Source organism: Apus apus, chromosome 1 (genome assembly GCF_020740795.1).
Source record: "Apus apus isolate bApuApu2 chromosome 1, bApuApu2.pri.cur, whole genome shotgun sequence".
Lineage (NCBI taxonomy): Eukaryota > Metazoa > Chordata > Aves > Apodiformes > Apodidae > Apus > Apus apus.
The window spans coordinates 190,826,404-190,847,924 of NC_067282.1; the positions used below are offsets into that span (position 1 = coordinate 190,826,404).

The 21,521-nt window shown below is 38.2% G+C and overlaps 1 protein-coding gene across 1 annotated transcript in view; it reads right to left on the bottom strand.

Moving 5' to 3' along the window:
- SLC2A13 (solute carrier family 2 member 13) overlaps nucleotides 1-21,521 on the bottom strand; it is a 148,962-nt gene that overhangs the window by 113,184 nt on the left and 14,257 nt on the right. Inside the window, exons 2-3 of the mRNA XM_051639928.1 lie at nucleotides 10,580-10,739; nucleotides 4,213-4,421 (exon numbers count right to left, since the gene is read on the bottom strand). Coding sequence (XP_051495888.1) covers nucleotides 4,213-4,421; nucleotides 10,580-10,739 — 369 coding nt within the window. The remainder of the gene's footprint in view (nucleotides 1-4,212; nucleotides 4,422-10,579; nucleotides 10,740-21,521) is intronic.

Below are 21,521 nucleotides of genomic sequence, written 5' to 3' on the forward strand. Positions count from 1 at the left end.
CCAGCAGCAGCATGGTTCCATGCACCACTGAGCCTCAACAGTTTTACATGGCCAGAATTACTAAACACAACGTGCAAAAAAGACATCTTCATGAACAGAAGTTGGCACACGTACATGCATAAAAACAGATAATAAAATGTAAAAGTTCACAGGCATAGCAGGTAAGGTCAAGAGTCTCAACCCTAATTCACACGTTAGAGAAATAAATAGGGTTGGGAGATTACACAGCTCTCCTAGTGCAATTATGATCCATGGTTACGCATCCTTCATCTGCACAAAAATAAATGTCTAGTCTTAATGCAAATGATGTTCATTTCGTCAAGATGTTAAGTTAGTACTGCACTCGTCACTACTGCTTTCATGTGGAACACCACACACATCCTGGCACATCACAGCTCAGTACTGTTACTGGAGGGGTGTGAGGAAAACCCACGCAGTTCGCAGATGCTTTCAGGCAAAAAGACAGTACAAACTGATACTCTCCTGTGATTTGTTTTGAACACTGGAGTGTTGTCAAGCATATAGGAAGTTAATGATCTATTTAAAATGTCTCACTGGAGGCAACAAATTATTTCCTTCCAGTCTGAAACGACCACTGCGCTGGCAGACTGTATGACTTCTGCAAAAGGTGGGCTAGATAGCTTAGTTATTATACACAAAACCGTCACTGTTAAATTAACTCCAAAGTGCTTGCTCTACAATTAGCATTACAAATCCCACCCCCTAATTTGCTTAGGTGCTCAAATTACTTCATCTATACCTGCTGCCTGTTAAGGTGCTGTGTCAGTGCCTGCCTGCATTGCTGAGATTTTATTGCCCGTTTTTAATTAATGTGTAGTGTAGAACCTGTCTTTAACTGTACTAAAACCCAGCTTAACTAACATGCAGTGTAAAACCTCTGCCTTGACTGCACTAAAACCCACCATTCAGCAGCAGTACGAGTCAGACATGTTTTGTTAAGAAGAGTCACTCCAGAAGTCTCACCTAGCAACGTCTTTAATGCTTCCCTCAGCTGCAAACCCCTTCTGACCATTCTCTCCCCTTTTCACTTCTCTAAGGCTTCAGAGCCTGAGTCCAGCACTGGGGAATCTCCAGGATCCACAGAATATTTGAAGGGGAATGCCGCTTTGTGCCTATAAACTACTGCTTACACAGTGCTTGGGGAGCTCCCTTCTCTCTAGGAGACCCTTCTATCCTTGATTTTCCTACCAACAGCTCTCTTTTGCACTAGAGCCCCATCATCTGAGATAGGGATGATGTTAAAAGATTATGATTAGCTGGACTTCTGTTGTAATATTACTGCAGAATGAATGCCCTGCCCTTCCCTTCTCAAAATGCAAGGTTACAACACCAAGTCACGCTGGACGTACAGAACAGAACATGCAAAAGCAATATTCTGGCATGACTTCCAGAAAAAAATGCCATTTTTTCCCCAGTAATGGGGATAGTATCAACAAATAGATCCTTTTCCTGATACCAATCTGAAAATGCTATAATATAAGCATGCTAAGCAGTGTCAGCAGCAGTGATTTGGCTGAATGCATTGGAAAGGATAAAGATAAGTGAATCATTCACTTCTTAGGTATCCATCACATATGGGTACAAAAGACTTCTGAAATGAAAGTTTGTTGCTGAAGGCATTTTTATTTTTTTCAAGACAGAAGCTGCTTGATGACCATGTGGGAAAAGCAATGAACTTCTCTGGTTTTATGACAGACATTACAAATCTTTAAGAAAGTGGCTTAAAAAACACAGATAAAGTTCCCCCGTAATTCACTATTTCTGTGACAAGAATAGTTGATGAAACAGTTACAAAAGTCATCACAGCTTTTAGTGTGGGACTGGAGAATATGTTACAGTCACATTCTCTTACTCTCTTGCAGAGAAGGAGTCAAACACACGGTTTTTTTCATGTAGAAAATTATGCCCTACGAAACTAGCAAAGATGCTCTTGTATCAATTAATGAAACAGAACATCTGTTCTTTTTCAAGAAAAGAAAGCTGAATGGTTTTCAATCTATGAAGTTAACCTTCCCTGAATGCCACACACACACCCCCTCAGATTAGGGTCGTTACAACTTTTTGTAAAACTGGAATGATGTCCACAGTGTCTGATAGGAATTATTACAATCACTCGTTTTAAAACATTGCCTGCCACAAATAGGATAAATTAATTAAAGAAGTACTATGGGAATATATCAAACAAAGAAAAAAAATCCATGTAGCAAAATGAAACAAGAAGTTTTTGCAGAAGCACTGACTTGGATAGTCAATATTTGGAACACCTGGCAATGAAATAATTAATAGTAAGTTGCTCCTGCACTACGTATGCCAAATTCAATATTAAGGATCCAGACAAATCTTCAATAAATTAAAGTAATTACAATTTAATAATACTTGTAGAGTAAGTCACAGAAAGGTAACAAAAGTAATGTCTGTCTTGATGCTGACACACAACATACCTTTTTACAATAAAGTCTTTGGGTTAAATGGGATGAATCTCAATTATTATCGAGTTATAATCAAAACCAAGAGTTACTGTAACTATCTAATGCCTACTTCCTAAGCATTTACAACAAGTACAACAGTATATACTTTTAACTATGTTGATTTTTAATGCCCTTTGTTGACAACTCTGAAGCTGTAGATGACCTGAGAAGAAAACACTGATTCTCTGTAAGAATGTGCTTGATTTAACTAAACCCCAGGAACACAATAAATTATTCAGGAGGGGGTGGGATCAGGAGATAAACACATCCCAGAAAGCTAACAACCTCATAATTAGTGTACCAGTCCACATTACAAACATAGAGAGGACTGATTCAACAAATGAGCTGGAGTTAGTCCTGGCAGTCCTACAACACTGCATTGAGTTTACATACAAATAGTGAAACAGCAGCATGGGGAAAGAATTAGAGTCAGAAACAGGGTCCTACCTTATAGCCCAGTGACTAAAAATAAGGGACTGGATCAAACACCTGCTTCTTTTATTTCTACAAAGCATAAAAACTTTAATACCAGGTATTCCACAGAATCAAAGAGCCCAATTCCTAATTAGGGTCAAGAACCTCAGCACAGGACTCTTAAACTCCAGCTGTTGAACAAATAGCACTTCAGATTTTTATCAAATCAGCTTCAACAAACTTCATTCCCCCACACTGAAGAACAGGAAAGAAGTATCCAAAGCCTCAACAAAACAGGAGAAAAAAATTCCAGCCCTGCTTCACACCAGCAAAGAATATCCTGAAAATGCCTTTTCGAGTATGTGGCAAATAACTTTTCCCAGCTTTATTTATTTATTTTAAGGCTCAAAGCCAAACTCAATGAGGCAATGAGGTTACGTATTATAAGGTGTTGAATCTCAATTCACACAGACGTAAAAAAACTAAATAACTCGCTCTTTTTTTTTTTTTTTTTACATTAGCTCTAAGAAGTTACAGTATTTTCCTATCGATGTTTAAAGAAGCAAGAATTAAGATGAGCTTTACTTAAGAGCCTCAGATTCCCATTTTAACACTTTCAGCACAAAGCAAAGGAAAAATACGTAGTGGACAGAAAGTCAATGGAATGGTAATCTTCCTTTGAAAGTACAAACATAAGTACATACATAAAGTTTTGAGCAATTATGGCATAAGGATACAAAAGAGTAAAAAAATATTTTATTTAGATGCCTTATTCTCTTGGGGGCAGACCAAAACTACTTTCAGAAGCTGCCTTTACTGAGAACAAATCTCTATATTAAATGCTAAGTTTTGTAAATGTTTCCAGAGGCTGCTTGTCTAGAATATAGTCAGCCAGAACAGGGCCTCTAGATAATTCAGGCATGTAAAATACCTTCTTTCTGAGCTTCCTAGTGGCTGTTTGGCCTTGTCCACTGATAAAAGAATCCAAAATTTATTTTATTTCCACTCTTCAAGATGTGCATTCTTAAACTGAGTAACTTTTTTGAGCACGTATCTCACATAAACATAGGTGTTATAAACCTATAATCCTACACCACTTTACTTTTTCCTCACATAAGAAGTCAAAACCTAATTTAAAACTGTGGGATCACAGAAACATGTTAATTTTTTTAACTACCAGTACATAAGGTATTTCAGATAGCAAAACAGACAACAAAAAGGAAACACTCGGTTCCCACAGACTACAACATTTCTGCCAACTTTTATCTCTTCACTGATAGGCAGAGAGGTCAACAAGCATTCAACATACCTGCTCCAACTTCTTTTTCTTCTTCTTCAATGTTGTTTTTGATACTGTCATACTCCTCATCGATTGCCTGGTTGCCACGCATTTGAGACAGAATTCTCCGTGCTCTCTGAGTCTGGCCTTTCTGAATGAGCCAGCGGGGACTTTCAGGAAGAAACAGGAATCCAAGAAACTGTATAACTGCTGGAACAGCTGACAGGCCCAGCATGTACCTGCAAATAAGCAAATAAATATCTACTATTTGCCCACAAAAATATGCTATGAGAAGACTCAGTTACAGCTACTCAAATTGTGATTTTTACAACCAAACCCTTCTTCTATTGTATTCTGTATCACCAGAAGTTAAGCAGGAAAGAATCATATTCTGCAAGTATTTTAGAAAACAGGATCCTTACTTTCACTTTCAGGAACACTCAAGGACATGTTGACTCTTCTGTCACCACTGACCCTAAAGCCACTGGTCCCAAGGACACTAAATCAGATTAAATAAAAACTCTGAAACATTCCAGTAGTTTGGAAACTGACAATTTCTTCAGTGAAGATGTAAGAAGAGATTGAACAGAAAGGAAAGGCACAGAGAAGAATGGGTACTGCTGATGCCAAAGAGGAGACTGAAATCCTGCTACTTGTTTTACAGACATAAAAACCCAACAACAACAAAACAAAACCACACAAAACCAACCAAACAAAAAAACCCACACCAAAACCACCCAATGAAAAATGCTTAATTTGGTCAGTAATATGTATACACAGAGATGTGACCAAGGAATATGCCTCTTTTGTAAGATGATGACTGGTTTTACTTCTGAAAATTTCTGACTATAAGCAGAAACACTGAAAAATTTAATTTCACCAGCACAGTAATTTACACCAGATCCTTTAGACAGTCTGCTCTTAAAACTTTCAGCCAGCTGCAATGTTAGGTTTTAAATCAAAGCTGCATTTTAGATGCCCAGGGGAGGGTAATTATATATAGCATTAAGGCTAGATCTCTACTCAAAAGAATTACCTATGGCAGAAGTGTTATGCTTCCAAGGATCAGCACAGACACCTGTGACAACACCCACAGATACCATGATTTTTGCTCCAGCTAAAGTGAGGAGAAAAGACTGTGGAAGACAAGCATACCAACAATTTTCATGGGTGGTCCTCATCTATAAGCTTCATATCTTTATATTCCTTCAATAAAACACTACAAATAGCAACAAGAATTGCAAAACCATGTATAATTTTGTTCTGCTTTTCAAATCTAACTTTTTCACATTTGTGCTTCACTAAAATATTTTTTCACCTCCATTAAAAACTTCAATGATGTCACCTACACATTACTGCAGCTATCACTCATTTCTTATCAGCAGTTATCATCACTAATACACCTCCAGAAACTAACCCTCAGACTGCATACTGAGGTAGTCTGTACTCATAAACAGGTTCACACCTTGGCATCAGTCAGGAGATTAGGGAGATTTGCTAATCTCTCCTCTCTTCATACCCCAGGATACATGTTTTCACACAGACAACTCAACAGTCTCCCACCTGGTTGTTTTTATACAGCATGCTAGGAAATGGGATTGCTAACAGCAATGGAAAGAGAGCACAACCATTAATGGAAACCTTGTTTCAGGGCAATGAACCAAATATATGTCAAGTCCTAATGCATTCTGGAAGGAAATGGAAAAATACCTTCTTATATGTTCTTCAAGACATTTGTAAACTTAACAAAGAAAGCAGCCAAAGGGGAATGCAAAGAGGATGGCCACCCTGTGACAGGTCTAGGACAACTCTCCACTGCCAACCCTCTGTGGGACATCTCTACACAGATCGGCAGGTGACATAGGGCTATACTAGTGTCCCAGCACACAGATTTCCTTTCCCACCTGTGATAACGTGCATGCTGGCCAGTCTTCCTAAACTGAGCCCTCAAGTTCTAACTAAAACCAGCAAAAATTTCCAAAGGTCATACAAGTAAATGAAAGTCTAGAAAGAAATCTTTGAGCAAGTATTTTATTTTTCTAACACTTTAAGAATAGTATTAGTATCATTAGCTCATCATTAGTATTAAAAAAAAAAAAAAGAAAAGCAGATGGAATAAAATAAATTCAAATTACCAAGCTTGTGGGAAGATTACTAGTTGAGTAGCCTTTAGCCAACATATCAAAGAAGTGTCACTAATTCACTAATGTCCATCTTTCTTCCTGTGCTCTTTCCTCTCCACAAACATTCTGGTAGCTGTTTACTGAATCCCCTTTACCCATTTACCACTGATGCTCACTGTACATTCAGTATGTGCATTAGACTGGTATTTAGAAAGCCTTTCCTATTACAAATTAAAAGTAGAACAAAACCATAGAGATTAAAACCACAACTGCTGTATTCTGTTAAACTGCAAGGAAAAGAATCTTTTAATGAATCTAAATAAACAGATTTAGTCTTTTATGCTCAAAATTACCTAATTTCTGCTCCTCCAAAGCCCTTCAGTCCCTTAAATGCAGCCAAGCCTCCAGAACTAAGCAACTGAGTACATGCAATCATCTTTGCAGGCAAAATCAATTGATGCTCCTGAAAGCTTGATCCACCCTGTTAAAGCTACCAGCTGGACTCTATTGGATTGTTTATCACAAGTAAGAGAAAAAAGAAATGTACAGAAAGTGCTCACTCATTGAAGTCAGTTTCCAGTCAACATGTTTCCTGTCAAAGCTGAGTACAAGGAGTAGGCAAGAAGGAAATGTTCAGTTGAGGGCATAAAACCACCACAAGTTCAAGAGTTGCTGCAATTTCCAGATCAAGCAACATAAGATATAAACAACTTAGAGTAAAAGCAGGCAATTTTAGACATTTCATGCAGTAAGCCACCTTTCAGAAATCTAATATAGTTATTTCCTATAGACAGTACAAGATTTTGCATTTGAAGCCAAATGTCTAGCAGACCTGAAAAAATCCAGTATGAAATTTAATAAGTCTGCTGTAACATTTCTCCTTCTCAGACATACTGCTGCAATATAATTAAGATGGCATTAGCAGGGTTTATAAAGCTAACCTGACACAGGAGTCAGATTAAATACTTGTTTTCTTTGGTTTATTTTTATTTGATATCCAGCATTTCCAGGAAAAAACATAGCTGAGAAGTAAGTTCCTTATTGGTTTTTGTAGCACTCCAACAGTTAGCCAGTCAATCACTAAAAGCTACAATACTTGCCCTGATTTTTCTTCTTATATGTGATGACTCAGGATTGAACATCTGTGTTTTCTCCCCATGTGTTTGCTGGCCACTCTTTTCAGGTGAGAGACCATCTGTACTTTTCCCTGCTCAGTCTTAGGTTGCAGGAAACTAGCTGAGGACATACAACTACACAATTCCCAATTAACAGCTCCAGCATTGCAGCTGAGAATCCCCAGATACCTCACCACTAGGACAGCTTCAGTATCTGTCCAGTGCATCATCTATAGTTTCACCCCATTCCACTCCCCTTGCTCCAGTAGAACCAGTACTTGACTTACACACAACCCACAGCACTACTGCATTAGCAAAAGTTATCCAGCATGAGCCAGCAGGCTGCAAGAAACAGTAACTCCTCACTATTCAACAAACCATGCTTCATCTAGAAGATTAGGACCACTAACATGAGAGAGAGCTACAAACCAGGAATAAATGGAGTGTATGACACAAAAGAGGCTGAGATAACTGGGTTTGTGCTGACCAGAAAAGGGACGATCAAGAGGAGATCCAATTGCATCTTTTATAACTGAAAATGAGAGAAGATGGAGATCCACTCTTCTCAGATGTACACTGCGAAAGGGCAAGAGTCCACTGTCACAAGTTGCTACAAGGAAAATTCAGTTCAAAGATGAGGGAAAACAATTTGTCATAGTACAAGCAACTGAACAAGTTGTCTTGATTTGTGGAAATGTCCGTAGTTGGATATTTTCAAAAGCCAGCACCTCACACATCTCTAATCAGACACCCAACCTCCTAGACTTACTCAATCCACAGATTCTACATTTTAATTTTATTCAGTTCAAATAGGTTAGAAGGCCTGATTTATACCAGAGCAGTTTATTTTTTGTTCCAAATAGAAGAGTAAGTTGCAGCAACGTAGAAGTTCTGAAAACAGTTGTGCAGTATTTCAGTGGGTGGGAATCTCACTCTTTTAAGGTGTAGTGGCATACTGAAACATCAATGTTTTACAAAAAGGTGAAATCTACATTTGACAATTATTGCTGCTTTCCATCTAATCTTCCACTTTAGCTAAAAATATGTATAAATTAACATATCAAAAGATAAATTTCATGTGTGTAACAAAATTAAACTATATTTTTCACTTAAATAACCATTTACATACAACTGCACTTGTCAATCCTGTGTCACTGCTTGATTTGAAAACTGATACATCCTATACTACAATGCTAGCTGTCTGACTGATAAAGAAGTCTAGAAGTTTGCTTTCAAGCTGCAAAAATTTAAGCTACTGTACACCTTCATTTATCTGACCAATTAAATAGAAAGCACAGCTCCAATAAGATCAGTACTTGTCAGATATTTTATTAGCTTGTATTTTTCTTCCAATATGCTAGTATTTACTGACACACGCATTACAAACGCATTCTTACCTCCTATGTGTCAGCCCACTAATGGGAAAAATCCCCAGATTCACATCTGTAAAAGCTTCCCCTCACTGAATCCCCACCCACCAAACTTGAAAAATCTGCCTCAACAGAAAGTGCACAAAGCCTGCAGCAGTGACTCAGAGCTCCACTTCTTAGTGACTCTTTACTTGTCCATTCCTCCCATTCAGCCCCATGCACAGGGAGCCATTACATTAGCAAACTATTTCTAGGTTACAAATTACTTTTAAATAATAAAGCAACTACTGAATAACTGGCATTAGGGATCGAATGCTTCAGTTTGTATTTTACCTAGAAATGCAATACTACATTCCATTAGCCCTTCTCAAAATTGAGCATTTTTCTTTAACTGCAGAAAGGGATTAGCAACCCTCTACAACTAGGTTTTCTTTCAGTTAAGGTTGTTTCTCCCTTCTCCATAAGTGGACATATAGTCTGCCAGAGAATGCAGCTGCATAATAATGAAAAGGTCATGAAAAGCTTCACATAAAAATGCAAAATGCTATTTTAACTTGAGCTAAAGTAAGCAATGTATTTTCAGAAAGCAAAAACCAGAGCTAAAACTTAAATTAAAATCAGCATGAAGCAACTTTTTTCTGAAGGTCAACTTTGACATCTTTTTACAAAAGAGGCAAAGGAAACAATCACATGGACAAAAAAATAAAAACCTCAAACTTCGTTAATCTTCAGACATAGGAAATTAAACCATAGATTCATTAAGAAGAAAATATTTTTTTGTTTGTTTATTTTAACATGTATTTCTTTACATACCATAAAAAGATCAGCTTCCAAGTTCATCTGTATACCAAGTTCCAAATTAATTGTTCCTAACTTAAATCAGTGCAATTAGAAATCCCTATTCAGCTCCACTGGAAGCCAGAGAACACACATTTATGCTGCAAGGATTTGGAGCAGAAGGGGCATTCCTCAAATTATTTCCAAGTAGCAATATCATTCCAGGCTGGAGCAACAGAAATCAAAGACCCTACAACCACGTGTCGCTTTCCTAAGGGTGTTTCAAGAGATAAGCACATTTGAGTAAGCACAAGTTCCAGAAGTTGGAACATATAAGTTATTCCTCCTACACATTTCTGTGAATTATTTTTTCAAATCAGCATTCCAAATAAAATACTGAGCCACTGAAATAATCTCTCTCAAATGACACACTAGCATAAATACAGTAGGTATAACACTCCAGCCCAAAAACACCTAGTGATGTCTACAGGAAGAACATAATATCCAGAAAATAGAGTAAAAGAGAGTCATATTTATCTATAACCTAAGCTTTAAGTATAAAGTTATGCTAAAATATCCTTTACCTCTACTCTGATTGGATTACTACTGCTCAGATAAAGAATATCTTAAATACACCTCTATTTTGCACATACAGCATCTTACTTACTAGAAATTTGCCTTCTGAAAAATCAGCATGCAATTACTCTAAATGCGGAAGGCAAGCGACTTTCACACACATCATGATGATCATTCAAGCTTGTTGATGCATATGAATTGCTCACCCATTTTAAAGTTTACTAAAGTAAAAAAAAAACCAAATACACTGTGAATATTAAGCCTAAGTGAAAGAAGTAGGCACAGTGTTTAGCAAGAGTTAATGATTAAAGTTCCATTTCAGCGTACAGTTTTACCACTTTACATGTAAACTCCAGTTTGCCAACAAGGATTAAAACAGTTGTCAACCAATTCACAACCATGCCAGTTTGGCTTTTAGAAAGGAAGACTCACAAACCTCCATCCATCCTTTGCGAGGTAGCTGAAGATTCCATCAACAACGCTTGCAAAAAACTGCCCTCCAGTGATGAACAGAGTGTTAATGGTGACTAATCTGCCTCTTAAGTGTGGTGGAGCAACCTCTGCGATGTACACTGGCACAGTCATAGATGCTACACCTACAAGAGCAAATTATAGCACAGTTATAAAATCAAGAGAGATACTACAACTCTTTTTCATCATATAATATTTTAAACAGAAATGGAAAATTCTGCAAGAATGTGATTTCCAGGTTCCAAAAGATGAGAAGGAAGTACACGCGCTGTACAACCCACACACACTGGTTGCTAGCAGCTGCATTGCAAGTTCAAGGTTTGATGGGATGATACAAGGAAGAACTCTCTTCAATTCAAATTGCATGTATGCTAAGATTAAATTAAAAGCTTAATATATTTATAGTTCTGAAAAAAAGAGATGCTACGATCTGAGTAAGCATATTTAAGTCAACGTGACTATCTGGAGATGCCAAGTGCTTTCAGCCTGGAGTTGAAACAGAACTTTAGTATAGTTTCCACCTCCAAGAAAAACCAAGGCAAAGCATTATATTATTATTAATAATAATACTAATATTATTATACAGAATTGATTGTTTCTTGACTTGGTTTAAAAGTATTTCATATGCAGTGCTAAAAACTCTACTGCCACAAGAAAGGAAGGAGTTAAGCTAAAGAACAGGTGCTTTTCATCCTGTCTTAACACTGTACTATTTCCTATAAATTATACAATCGCTCTAACAAGCCATTAATGCCCATGTGGAACGCACACAGGAGCACACATACACACAGACCCTAAAAACACCTCAAGGGTGTACAAAGAGCAGAGCCAGTTGCAGTACATGCTTCAGTGGTCCAAATCCACCAACAAATTCTTATGCTCATGTAAAGGAAATATCTATCCCTATTTCCTTAACAGAAGCAACAGTGAAAATCAACAGCAATTTTTGAAGTTTAAACTGGAAGTACATTGTCAGCACACACACAAAACCACATTTCACCCAAAACCAGATGAGATACAACTTGAGCAGAGTGAGCATGGCTGAGCAGCAGCAGAGATGTCTCATCTTTGAGCCTGGGGCAGCTCCACTGCATCCACAATGACAGCCCTGTGCCAGCACAGGACAGTGCCATACCCCAGCAAGAAAAGGAGGGTCACCTGAAGGCATGCAGGCAGCTCCTGAAGCACAGCTACAATTCCCAGCTCTTGTCATGGCAGAAAGGCTTTGTCATAAAATGGCAGAGGCTTCACACGGTGCTGCACTTCCTGACTGACTCACCAAACTAAGAGCACACAATCATCTTTGGAAGCACAGTTAGCCTGACAGAACTGCTGGGAGCCTCCAAAAGCCCAAGTCAGGAATATAGGTTCTTTAGTAATAAAATGCCATCAGAAGATCTTTTGTTATGATAGGTAAATGCTTTCAGCAGCCTCTCAGCATGATAACTAGTTACCAGCAGAGCCTCCCAGAACACAGCAGTGCCTTCTTCTCCTATTGACTGAGCAATCCACATGAAATAAAACCGCCCACAAAAAAGTGCCAGGGGAAAAAAATAAATAAAAAAACCAATTATTCAACCATTTTTCAAAGCCAACCAGAATGCACCATGGGAAAATGCATCCAATAGCCCTTTGCATGATTGATAGAGAAGCAATTTTTCAAACAGTCCCCCATTATGGATATTTCTCTCAAATCTTTCACATCAGCATCTGAACCAATTAAAATTAAATTGATGCAGACAGCACACAGGTGAGGGAAAAGCCTTTATGGGAAAGCAGAGGAACACTGAGGACCCACACGAGGCAGCAGCTCACACTGGGGTGGAGGGGAAGGGCCCTATGGCTGCAGATGTCCTGGTCTGGGGAGGCTGGACCTTCGCACTCCCCTGATCTCCCCTCTGCCTTGGGCACAGCACCTCACACACTCATGCTCACTCCCCCAGTGCAGTGTGGCCATCTTCCCACTGCCAGGACTGGCCTGGCAGGTCACCCAGGTCCATAGTGCGGTGTCACAGTCTTTGCCTGCAATGGGCAGCAGAGGCCTAGAAAAGGCTCAGCAACAGAACAAGCATCAGGTCATTTCCCTGCTACATGCTAAACCAGCTTCTGATAATGACCAGGTTTCAGAATTCATGATTCAATGGACCAGACATCTGATATCTCTGGAGGGTTTTTTTGATACCATTCATTCTTTGCTCTCTGTTACTGCAGAACTTTGCATGCCAGTGGCTATTTTATCATTTGGTCCATAAACACCTTCCCTGCTGCTTGCAAGAGTAACATGGAAATGAGATAAGACGATTAAATGCAGAGCAGCAGGAATGAAATGAGTGACCAAACCCAACACAGAGCTGACGGGTATAGAAACAGAACAGGGTCTTGCAATAAATAGAGGAAAGTAAGATATGGTTATGTTTCTGTCTTTCAGGGGACACAAAGAGAAAAGTAACCTTAGAACTTTCTCTTGGAAGGTACTGAAAGTCAGTCCCTAGCATAAAATTCTTATTGCAGGGAAGTATATTCCTACCTAACCAATAAAGCTGATAAGTGACATGTAAGGAAAAGAAAATGAAAACAATTAACTGAAAATCTGTCAGAGAAATTTTAAGCTCTACATTGTGCACCACAGCTGTGAAATCTGAAAAGAGAGAGCAGAGAAGTCCAATCATTATCCACTTGAGTAACCAAGGCATTAACCCTCTACCCTCATTAAAGAATATAGTTCAGAAAAAAGAATATAATAGAAGGTTCCTTACATTTAGACCACAAGATGCATCTAATTATAATACAGGAAGCATTAGATGACACAATGGACTTAAATAATCATATTAAATATTTTTTCACTTCTAAGTTCACTTAGGAGACTAATTACTAGAGCTGCAGACTTACCGTTGAAAAGAAGATACAAGAGAGTGCATAGCTCAATTTTAAGACAATCAATAGAAAGCGGGTGTGAAAAGGCATCTTCAAATCACATTACCAGCTGGAAAGGAATTCTTTATAATGCTGATGTGTTCATACTGAAGATACATTAAGAAGTTCAGAAATGAAGTCAAGAAACCTACTGACAGGAGAGAGAAAAAGGTCATGAAGGAGAACTCCTATGATAATTAGGAGAATTAAAAATATATTTTATGAAATAAGGTAGCAAAACAAAAGGACTGAAGAAGGAATTCAAGTTCTTGGGATTAAATACTAGGAAGACTGAATAATTTTAAATAATTTTTTGCAAGATCAGATGGATATAAGCCTATCCTGTAGGTACCAGGACTTCCACTACAGCTCCAGTTCTGTGTCCAGCAGACATGAGGGAAGGTGCATCATAAAAAACAGATGAGCAACAAAAGCTAAAGACAGGCTATGGAATGAGATGCACCATTATTATTAAAAAAGCTGTAAGGTAGCGGGGATATGTCAGTAATTTCACAGGCATCAACCAATAATTAGTGTCAGGAGCAGCAAAAGAACTGGGAAGGATTCCTGACAGTTTTTGTTGTTGCTGTTCAGATTACTACCCAAAAGGAATAGCACAAGAGACAGGTGACAAGAATTGGGTATATAAAAGAGTGACATGACCCGAAGAGCCTTTCTTACTTAGGAATAAAGAGGACTGATGGTTAACTTGAAGTGCTAAGGAGGCACATCCAGGAGATGGTACCTCCACATCATGGTTTTGTCTCTCCTTCCCTCGAGATTGCACTTACTCTTTGCTCCAACACCAGGGAAACCAGGGAATACAAGCAACTAAAAGGATATCCAGCTGCCCATTAAGGGGTCTGTACCATTTAGCTCCTTAAACAGCTCATGACGAGATCAAAAGCCTGTACTGGGCCATAGGCAGGACTATGTATGGTAACAGGGACTGGCCTGAACTGCCATGGGACTCCAGACTGTCCAGTTGGGAACTAAAAATGTGAAATACTCAAAAAAACAAAAAGCCATGATATCCCTGATCCTACTTCAGTGTACAGCTACTGAACCATTAATCTCTATTAACAAAATAGGAATAGTCATGGCTCATTACAGAAATGTGTATTGTTAGGAGTTCCAAACGAACAGGTAGAAACAGAAGTTACCAAAACATCTCCCCTTCAGGAGAATATTCATGAGAATAAGGCATTCTTCACTAACACAGAAAACTATATTAAGGTACTTAACCAAAGTAATAAATTTGTTTTCTTAATATATCTTCAAAATGAACTTGTAAGAGCAAATTATCATTAAAATGTTAAACTTTAATGCAACCAACTTTGAAGTTCACTTCATTAAAAAGCTGCCCATAGTGGTTTGCACTACTTGTAAGGATTCCAAGCAGCTTTAGCAAGTGATTCCACAGATTTGTGAAGGCAAATGGATGAAGTACCAAGTTCATGGCAAATAGAATCTGGAATTAAATATTAATAAACAGCTTAATAGAGGTTGTAATGTTATGAGAGAGTTTGAGTATGAATTTAAGGTTTGGTTGTTCTTTGGTTGGAATTTCCTATTTAATAAAAACAACCAACCAAAGGGAGCAGAGAAAAACTTGCCAAGCTACAGCTGAACACCACAGTAATGTTTTATTCCAGCAACTCTGCAGGAAATTTTATAAACTTCTTACATCTTGGATACTGGATGTGCAATCTAAATTTAGTGCCTTGAAAAACTATTGATCATGAAATTATACAGACAATAAGACTTTAATCAAGCATTTTCTTTCACTTGTGTTCCCACAAATTATACTCTAAGATTTTCACTTTATTTCTGACAAAGAATGGCCAACTGACAATTTTAGATCATCTTAGATCACTGCTCACATCTGAGTATCAATATTCAAGAGGATAAGTGTGGGCAGCACACTGGTTAATTTTTTTAAACCAGTGACAAGTTCAACAATAATTGTGGCTCAAACCACGACAATTCTTCACTGTCAATCTAAAGCACAATCCAATTAGGTAGTTTGTGGAATGAAGAATGTCTACCATTCACAAAAGGGATACATATTAACTGCAAAGGATACTTACTTTAAAAGACCATAAACTTTCACAAACACACATACAGAAGCTACATCAAACATCAGTGACCTCTGTTCTACAGACAACTCCACAACATATTTTAATTACATGGCTCAATCTAAAAAAAAATTAAAAATAAGCTTTTTCACAGTCTTGTAGAATCCCTTCCTGTTGTTACAGTTAACACTTCAGTTTTCAGTAATGACAGTAAACCTGAAGGGATTAGAGTGCTTCATTAAACATGCTAATAGAAAGTACTTGAGAAAGCAGTGTATTTGAACACTGTTCTTGCACACTAACAACCTTCCCAACAGATACAGCTAAAATAATCATTAAAACAGCTTGTGTTTGAGTATGAATGTCAAGAGAAAGCTCAAGTCCTGCCTAATATCTAGGCTTTCCAACCACTGCATGTATCTAGTCAAGGCATTATCAGCAGTTTATAACCAGCTACTGGAAGTTCTTTCAAGGATGACTGGCAGCACACTTTCCCATTTCAGTCTCTCCCCTATAGCATATTAGTAGAAGTCCATTTCTTAGCAGTGGCAACCTGTATTCAGTGACAGCAGAGCTCTGAAATTCCTAAGGGAAGTGGGACAAGCCTCTAGCACTAAACTCTCATCATTTTTTGAGAGCATAAATCACAGTAACAGGCAGATTTAGGTGCATCTCCTCTAGATTGGGAGTGCAACATCAGCAGACTTCATTAAAGTCTGCTTTTTATTTAAACACTAATTTACTAAATTAGAGAGAGCTGGTCCATCATAGTTGAAGAACCTGTACTGTGGAACATCTAAGACACTGATTTCAGATCTTCATGTCCCTATTTAGTCACTAGCACAAACCAGTGACCAACATTATTAGTGCCAAAAACCTATGTTACTATGTGGCATCCAGCTGTGAAGGATTCTAAGGCCCAAAACAATCTGAAGAAAAGTAAATATATCTCCTCAATAGTTGATATTGCTTCCAATTTATAGAACAATCATAACTTAAAGAGCCTGGACAAGTAACTCCTCCTGTTGACCACAAGAAGGTTTTTCACTGTTTGTATCAGTAAGTATCAAAACCATAAAATCCTTCTTTGCCTAAGAACACTTCAAATTGTGTCCACGGAAGAGCATAAGGAAACCACATTTCATTGTAGAGACATGAATGTTCAAACAGCTGAGAAGGGACTGTATCTGTCACAGTGCTTACTATCCTATACTGAAATACTGCAAGCCAGGGAATCTTTCTGATTTGAAAACTAGGTGGTTTAGAAAGAAGAAATACTAAGTGAGCCACGATACTGGAGGCAAGATAGGCAGAAATCTACCATGTACAGGGTAGAGTGTGAAAGTTTATTAAAATAAAACCTAGTTTACTCAGTTTATTAAAAGAAAACTTAGTATAGCAAAACCTTAAAAACATGCAAAAAAATGCAGGAATCTTTAATAACAACACACAGTAAGTTAAAAAAAAAATTACCCACAGCCAGATAACTGCAGGCATTCCGTTCTACCAAACATCCCAATGTAGAGGGGAATACAAAGCATGCCACAATCTGTGGCCAGCAAAAGAGTAAGCAGGAGAGCTAGAGGAGGGGGAAAAATACTTCTTCTCTGGGAAAAACCTCAAAGAGTAAGAATGGAAAGAGAATTTTACATGAAAGCAACCAGAACTGAGAAATGTTTTAAGTTCAGATGAAAGTAACTATTTTTAAGTGTTAGCAGCACTTCACAGTAACTGCAGCATCCTATTCAACCTCAGCCTCAACATTAGTACTATACATAGAACATCTCATTTTGGAAATAAAATTTTTTAAACAAATAATTTCTTCTAGCCAAATTTTAAGATTATTCAAGGTTACAGTAAGCCAAAAGCATGCAAAGAGAAAATTTTATTGGCAACATACAAAGGAGAGAGTGGGATTTAAATGACCAGAAACAAAATAATCAAGCTAAACATCCAGAAAATTTGAAGCAAAGATCTTCATAACTGTCCAAAACATTAAGAGCATTCATAGCACTACAGAGGTCAGATCACAGTTTACACTTTCCAGCAATCCAGAATTAGTTTCCCATATTCAGTCTTTCTTTATGGCCATTTTAATAATTTTTTTTTTTTTTAATCCCAGCTGTCAAGCATCCAGTCTCCTGTCCATACTCTGCTGTGCTAGTTCCTGGGTATCTAACAGAGGGACTTCCTTCTCACTGGATGCCACATCGGGAACCTGTGCTCGTACTTCCAGAAACAAGACGTGTTTAAAACAAGTTACTCCTTTCACGCCACACAAACGTATCCACAGATCTGGCTTTAAGATGTACCCTGTTTCAGATTGCTTAAAAACATTAGAGTGATTCCTAAAATAAATCTGGCTAATATAAAGCATCATAAAAATGTAATAACTGAACTGGTAATTAATCGAGCTAGCTCATCAGAGACAGTTTCTTCAGAATATATCAGCAAAGTAATTGGTTGCTAACCTACACCTACATTATCAGCAAGCAGGAGAGTTAAAAAGTCTTTTGTTGGGTCACCTACACAGCTATCAATTAATATCTAGCAACTTTCAACATCGAAATGGATTCTCTCCCTTTTCTAAAGTGATCCCAACAGAAGCAGATTAATTATTTCTGGAACAGCATTTTTAGGCAAGCCTAAATAGGAAAAACTCTCAAAAAGTATGTCTGTGTGTATGCAGGCATGCAGAGGAGGGAGTATCACTAATTTTCAATATTTCATTTGTTATGGCTCTCTCTAGTTGAAAGGTGCCAGGTACTGTGAAAAAGTGCATTTCTGAGCCACTATAACAATACAACATTAACAACCAATCAGTCCTAAAAGAGACAACATAGATTGCTCTACTACTCAGTACAACCTTTATTTTTACCATATTGAACAAGCTTCTTACTTCAGAAAATACGAGCATCTTCTAATTTTCATGTGAAAGAAAATTAAATACAACATAGTAGTTTGCTTTATGACAGCTTGTAAAAACACATACTACAAGCATTACCTAATCTTCTTTTAAAGTGAAGCTTTTAGCTCAAATAAATAGTAATTGATATAAGCAGTGCTTTGTTATAGAGATCCTTTAGCACATGCAGACTGTGCACTATACCTGCTGCTTGCTTACACCTAGGAGAAACAGATTAACCCGGTCAAGTCCTGAGGCAGTCACAGCCAAAGACAAGGAGCTGCTTCCCCGGCCAGGGGCTCCTCCCCTTCCAGGAAGGCAGCAGGTCAGGACTTGTCTGTGCCTCAGCTACTCCATTGCCCACCGGAGACTTCCAGTCTGGTGGCTGACGTGGCCTCATGCTGTGGCACAAGATCACAAGCAGCACTGACAGAGCGACTGAGGAGTGGACGTCCAGCTCTTCTGCTGACTCAGCCAAGCAAATGGCAACTTCCAGCAGAGAAGTATGGTTTTATAATGACCCCAAAAGATTTGGCAGGACTCATCTGCATAACCATTCATATATACTGGAAAGCCAGCATTATGAACACCATCTAATCCTTACATGATTCAAAACCAACCCATCCCACACCAAAAACCCCAGAACAACGGTTGAACGCTTCAAAGATTAGAAAAGATCTTCTGTACAGTTTTATTTTCAGATGGTAAGGGTAATGATTTGAAAGCTATACATAAAATGAATACTCCTTTCCAACTATGCATTTTCTTTTTATAAACCACTTTTTTATTTCCTAGTTCTACTACAGTAATGCTTTACACAACTTACAGTAATTCTAAAAGAAGTGATATCTAAACATGAACAAGCTGAACTACAGCTCAGCTAAAAGCAGGCCTTCAACTTACACCTGAAGATGTAATTTGATTTTAACAGTGCCTCTTTCTACAAGCGCAATCATTAAAACAGTTAAACTGGTTAACTTCTTTGTGAACTGCTTTGAGTTAACCACAAGTCCAGCAACTGACTCCAAACATGCAGCTTAAGAGGAAGCAGAATGCATTTCCTTACCTACCACTTGGCATTAAAGAAAAAAAACCAAAACGAACCCAACACTAATCTAGAAAGACTAATCTCATTGCAAGCTTAGTATTTTAGACAAAAACTGTGGAGTAACATTGAATGTGTTCACTCACTATTCTGGAAAGCCATTCATAAAAATACTGTCTGTCTAGTTTATGTTCCCAGCAATTTTGTGCTGGCAATGTGTAAATGCATTGCAGCCATTAATTCAGAAAAGTGTATTTTGATATGAATTGCTACACTTAGTTAGCCACTTGAGAAAGAAACAGCGTGATTTGTAGGAAGACAGGTACCAGTTATATGGTTTTATAACTATTGCTCTAAAAACTAAACAAAAGCTCTGTAAGCCATTTACAGCCTCAGGCCTGATTTTAAAAAAATCGTTTCAATTACATCATTACAATGCAAGTAGTACTCATGACAGTAATGTAGGTATAACTAACATTATAATGAAAATGAGTCACAGTGACTGCTCAGTTTCTTTCTATGCTAGAGGTTTCATATACAAACAATATTGTGTCTACAAACACAAGTGATACATGTAGAGATAATACATTTTTTTTTACCATATGGGAGAATAAATGGTGTCTATATTTGCAATTTGGAAGCAGGGGTGTGTGTAATGGAAATCAGTACAGCACATGTTCCTCAAGATGCCATGGAAAATGTCCATGCCGTGGAAGGTAGGAAGAGTAAGAGTGTTCCCAGTGCACATGGGTTAAGCACATTTTGAGTCTGCAGTCCAAGTGCTGCACATTTGCTCGACTTAAATGTCTAGCTTCAATGCAACTTCTCCCCATGGTCTGCAGTTTCCCCACTACCATTTCAGTAACAGCTGCTTGTTATCAATAACATGTAACTGTAATAGGAGAATATCCAATGAAGGAATTCCAACTAAGGATCCAACAAGAAAAGTGGTTAAGTCTCAGAAGGATTATTAGGACAAGGATCTGGCACTAGACTGTCCTTAGCAGAGACAAACCATTGCTGGACTTCTTCAGGCCATGTAGGTTTACTCCTAGAAATGACCTGTGATAATCTAGATCAGCAGTTTCAACTGCAGGATTCATGGTGTCAAGCTCTCAAGGGATGCAAGGGTACTTCAACTTGTTTCGGTGTGTATTCCATTGGTTGCTTATACTGACAAAAAGGAGAAGTGAAGAATAAGGCTGCTGCATTTGTGGGAAAAAACAAACAAACAAACAACAAAAAACAAAACAAGACAGTAGCTGTCAAGTGTTAAAGGGAAAAAAGGAGCAGATCAACTACTCCATTATCAGCATGTGAGGGACAAAAACCTCACTAGAGTCTCAGCTAAGCAAGAATGGGTAGTTGTGGAAGCCCGCTCTCTGTAAGTGTTCAAGGGCAGGTTATATGGGGCTTTGAGAAGCCTGGTCTGGTGGGAGGTGCCCCTTCTCATGCAGGAGGGTTGGATCTAGATGGTCTTTAAGGTAACTCCCAACCCTAGGCATTCTGTGGTTCAAGCAACAGATGTAATTCTGCTGAAGGATTGCTTTACTCCAGTTTTTACTTTGCAGATCTCCCTATCAATAGTAGTGCTCAGAGCAAACAGATGCGAGAACTGCAGATCACAGGAGCACAGTTCCTGAGGCCTCCCTGCAAAGCAGCTCTTTCCTGCCCTGTTTTAATTTTCCAGGCATGTTAGCAGGGGAGGATTCAGGAACAGCTGCAGGTCAAACTGCAGTGAAAGCTGGGCAAACCTTGTGATGTTCTTCAGTAAATCTCATTAACTGATACAAGACTCAGGTAACTCTGGACAATCTAAAGATAAAAAGGAAATAAAGACGGGTATCTAAAATTGCCTTCTGTAACCCAGAGCACTGCACTAATTCTTCCATCTGGCAGTCTGCTGTGTTGCCCCTATCCAATAAGAGAATAGTGAAAACAAGAAATTTTAAGCAGAATTAAGAGT